This window comes from Oratosquilla oratoria, chromosome 36 (genome assembly GCF_046742065.1).
Source record: "Oratosquilla oratoria isolate Oo_2021 chromosome 36, ASM4674206v1, whole genome shotgun sequence".
NCBI lineage: Eukaryota > Metazoa > Arthropoda > Malacostraca > Stomatopoda > Squillidae > Oratosquilla > Oratosquilla oratoria.
This window is the reverse complement of record NC_134812.1, coordinates 30,536,878-30,541,877: the sequence shown is the minus strand read 5'-3', so window position 1 is coordinate 30,541,877 and position 5,000 is coordinate 30,536,878. Positions and strand designations below refer to the sequence as shown.

At 34.9% G+C, this 5,000-nt stretch overlaps 1 protein-coding gene across 1 annotated transcript in view; it reads left to right on the top strand.

Moving 5' to 3' along the window:
• LOC143018925 (piwi-like protein Siwi) overlaps nt 1-5,000 on the top strand; it is a 73,950-nt gene that overhangs the window by 3,416 nt on the left and 65,534 nt on the right. The window contains exons 3-4 of the mRNA XM_076174511.1: nt 3,471-3,572; nt 4,457-4,560. Of these exons, the coding sequence (XP_076030626.1) occupies nt 3,471-3,572; nt 4,457-4,560 (206 nt within the window). The remainder of the gene's footprint in view (nt 1-3,470; nt 3,573-4,456; nt 4,561-5,000) is intronic.

Genomic DNA, 5,000 nt, shown 5'->3' with positions numbered 1-5,000 from the left:
GTGTGCGCGCGAATGTATGTGCGCGCGTGTGTATGCGTACGTGTGTGCGCGCGCGTGTATGCGTACGTGTGCGCGCGCGTGTGTATGCTTACGTATTTTTTGCGCGCGTGTGTACGTGTGTGTGTGTGCGCGCGCGCGTGTATTTGCGCGCGTGTGTGTACGCACGTGCGTGGGCGCGTGTGTGTACGCGCGTGTGTGCGCGCGTGCGTGTGCGCGGGCGTGTGTGCACGCGTGTGTGCGTGCGTGTGTGCGCGCGCGTGTGTATGCTTACGTATTTTCTGCGCGCGTGTGCACATGTGTGTGCGTGTGTGTGCGCGTGTGTGTACGCGCGTGTGTGTGTGCGCGCGTGCGTGTGCGCGGGCGTGTGTGCACGCGTGTGTTCGTGCGTGTGTGTACGCGTATTTGTATGTGTGCGCGCGCCCGCGTGTGTATGTGTGCGTGAGTGCGTGAGCCCTCGCTCCGCACCAATACAATGCAAATATATAAAGTCACCTGGTAGGGCCGCCAATCAGCGACGCAATTGGTACAATTTAAGAATATGATACGCCAGCCAGATATGTAGTTCGTTATCTCACCCATATATACTGTATGCACAGCTGTTTTAAAAGTAATATTATTTAGAATAGAGTGGCCAATTAAGCCGTTCACTGGACAATGTGACCTAGTTTGACCTCTCAGTGGGTCTACTAACTGGGCTCTTTCTCGTATTCGGAGTCAGCCCTATACTTAGAAGGATCTCTAGATACAAACCCCCAGTAGTCAGATTTTTTTCAACCTTAATTATGGTATCATTTAAATGAAAACGACTGCTACAATTTGCAGAACTTTAGGTTAGGTTAGGCTAGGTTAGGTTAGTACATCTTACGAAGTATATTTTGTATATTTCATCTAGAATATTTTATGAAGTATATTTCATAATTGAAATGGCGTTCAGGATATACAATAAGCTGGTACCTTATATAGGTTAGGTTAGGCTAGGTTAGGTTAGTACATCTTACGAAGTATATTTTGTATATTTCATCTAGAATATTTTATGAAGTATATTTCATAATTGAAATGGCGTTCAGGATATACAATAAGCTGGTACCTTATATTCATATATAGAAAGTGGTTCAATGTAGTCAGAGACCATTCATATTCTATTTGGAATTTCAACATAATCAGCTACCCTTTCTCTTATATTCCTAGTTGCTAAGGCTGTGGGCAAAATTTCCTCAGCATATATTTATGTTATTATTATTATTATTTTTTTTTTTGCTACAGTATATACATATACCTGGCTACCTCCCATGTAAGGGGAAAAAAGCCTTTGGTATATGTATGTATGTACAGTACTAGCGAGCTTTCTGACTACAGGAGCTTCTGATTATAAGGCTGGACCCCCGGGCCTGAACAGCATCGCATAATTTACCCAACTGTTGCACTTGTGCCTTGAATTAACATAACTTCACTGTGGGCTACCTCACTAGTCCGCATCAAAGAACCTAGGAAGGACCTTAGAACATACCTTAGGTACAGAATGGAGGAGTCTAGGAGTCTGGCGAGCGTAGGTGAATCTTATTTTTTGAGTGTTTATATATACAACCATTGATTGAAGGAGTGGATTTTGGGAATCAGGGGGTACACGCCTGAAGACTGCAGTTAATATAGATGCTCAAAAAAGCATAATAAATGTCACCAATAGAGTACAGACAACATAAAGAAATAATAATCAAGTCATACACCTGTTCCCCTTCACACTTCAAGCCATTTCGATCACTGGTTGACCAAAACACTTCAACACAATAACACTCGCACAATTGTCACAAAATAATCTTTTGGAAGAACACTGTGGTCCTTTTTATAACACTCGGGTCACCAGTCTTCACACAAACACAAGAAAAGAAAATCACAAATCTTTAAACTAAACGCCCACTCTTGGCACAAACTCATTCAAAACTCAAAACTCAAAACTCCTGTTTTGTTTGTTATGAAGGAAAGCCCTCTGATTGGCTGAGGCCGGCCACGGGATTCAAAACAATTAGGTTATTGGCTGAAGCGACGAAAGAAAGGTTTAGGGAGGAAATAGCCAAGAATTAGTTTACAGAGTGGTCAACGAAAAATGCAGAGGCGGTGCAATGTAGTTCAGTTCGAAGCTTTAAGCTTGATTTAGATAAATACTCAAGTCAGATGCTGTAATGCCTGCCATTTATTTTGTATTATTTATTTATTTGTTTATTAATATTTGTCTGTTAATTACTACTTCCTTGGTCATCATTTATTATTATTTATGTCAATTTATTATTATTTACTATTTACCTGTTTGTTCATTAATTGACATTACCTATTCATTTGTTTACTTATTTTATTTATTATTATTTATGTTATAATTTTTTTCTATTTATTCATTTATTTATTCATCATTATAACATTTTTTTTTGGCATCCGACCTAGTTAAGGACCAAAAGGTCTCCTGCCGGCATGCTCCTTTATAATCCTTTGTAATTTAGTGAGCGCTGAAACAAAGGGTTGTTTTAGAAGATATCTTTACGGATACGAATGACAGATGGTAAGGGACATGGAACTGCCTAGTGTACGCCTTATGGTCTCTTGCACTCTCCTTCGTTCTTGTGTCCTTATGAAGCTTCGCAAGATGCCCGCAATCAAGTAGGAAACAAGAGACAATTCTCATGTAAAAATAAAATAAAAATTGTTGTCTTACGTTGCATAAGACAGACGAAGTTCACTTTATTTTTTCTTATTTTCCAAGAGGGTTGGATGTTCCCTAAATTTGTTTCTCAAGATCCTTGATGGAGGACGAAAATAAATAAATATCTAAGACAATTAAACGAAAATAGTGAGGTAAAAAAATAAATAAAAATCAAATAAATTACAACACCCGGCGTAAGCCAGCATTTGAAATATACATATATATATATGTATATATATATATATATATATATATATATATATACATATATATATATATATATGTATATATATATATGTATATACATATATATGTATATATGTATATGTATGTATATACATATATATATATAATATATATATATATAATATATATATATACATATATATATGTATATATATATACATATATATATATATATATATATATATATATATATATATATATATATATATATATATATATATATATAAGTAAAAAATCACCTAATCTTTTGTTGATTAATCTACTCGATTCGTACGTTGTTATTTTGTTTCTGTATTTATAACGGAGGCTATAGTGGTACAACCTATCTAATTTTATTAATTGACTGATTAATTCATTAACTGGTTAATATTTGTGTTCATTATCTATTTATTGAATAATTTATATGTTTATTTTTGTTAATTGATTAATTTGTTTACCTATTTATTTGTTTATTTGCATATATATTTATTGGTTTAGAAATATGTATTCATTTATTTATTTATCTATTTACTGTTATTATTATCATTATTTTCAGACCCTGGAACTCTTCTCGAAAAGGCCCGACAACAACGCTCCTTTCAGCGTCAGGATAAAATTTATTAAAGAGATCCCTCCTACAGATACCATTTTCATTCAGGTAAAAGATGCATCATAGAAAACGTAAATAAACAATGGCAATTGTTATTTTTCACTTGGAAAGTGTCTGAAATCTCGTTCTAACTCTGGTTTATTTTGATTTATTCAATTTGATTCGATAGAATTTGCGGTATTATTTTCGTTGTGCATACCTACACGATGTAGCATTAGGAAAGTAAATATTAAGATTGTAAATTATAATACATGAACGTATTATGCGATTTTCTTGGCGGAAATAAAAACAAAAAACCTTGCTACAAGCAAATTTACTAACGAACGAAGCCGCTTTGATTTGATATATTTTATTTTTTCTATTTCATTCTATGAAATGGCATTTTAATTTATTCTATTATTAATTTATTTTTAAATTATCTTATCCTATCTTATTCCATTTTGCTTCCTCTCATCCATTCCTTTTTAGTTTATCCTATTCTCGTCCAACTTATTAAATTTCGTATTATTTCTATTCTCTTTAATGACATGAAATCTGGACATATTAACATATTGATCGGTTCTCTCTAATTTGCTGTATAGCCTACTCATTTCCATGTTAAACATGATTACCGTGATTCTCTTCAATCTGGTTGAAATAGCTTCAATTTCCCAATCAAAATTTCTTTGTTATTGATCTCATACATAAGCTTTAAAAAGGAGAAGTTCATGGAAAATTTATTTATATATATATATATATATATATATATATATATATATATATATATATATATATACATATGTATATATATTTATATATATATATATTTATATATATATGTATATATATATGTATATATATATATATATATATATATATATATATATATATATATTTCTTTTTCTTTTCTTTTCTTATTGTCATAACTCATTTCCCTTTTCATCTCACAACAGATATTCTCTATTATTCTTCGCAAGTGCTATGATCACCTTGGGCTGAAGCCAATTGGTCGACATTACTACGACAGCACACAGGAAGTGCTCAACCATAGACACAGGTAAGTCAGCATATACTGAGTATAGACTCAGTAAGTGTTGATCCAAAGAGACGCAAGTATGTCAACAATGCTGAGCATCGACTAAATCAAATGATGATCCAGACACACAAGTCAGCAATGCCGAACCAAAGATAGTAATGATAGATATAGTCTAAGGCAGAAATGATAAGTACGATTAAATTTCGTGGTCATTATTTTACATATGGTCGTGGATAGCACAGTGGTAGCGCGCTGGCCTCGTAAACACGGGATCGGCAGATCGAGCCTCGCCCTAACCCGTGAGCTTCAACTGTATACTAGGGACGTTACTGTTGTGCCTGGGCATTACAGTGGAAGGTTTACCATTAATGCTTGCCTCGGCTGACGGTCGGGGGCCCGTCGTGGCCTCGGTTCGAACCCTCGCCGCAGCGCAAAGGTTAGGAAAGGCATTCACATTGAGC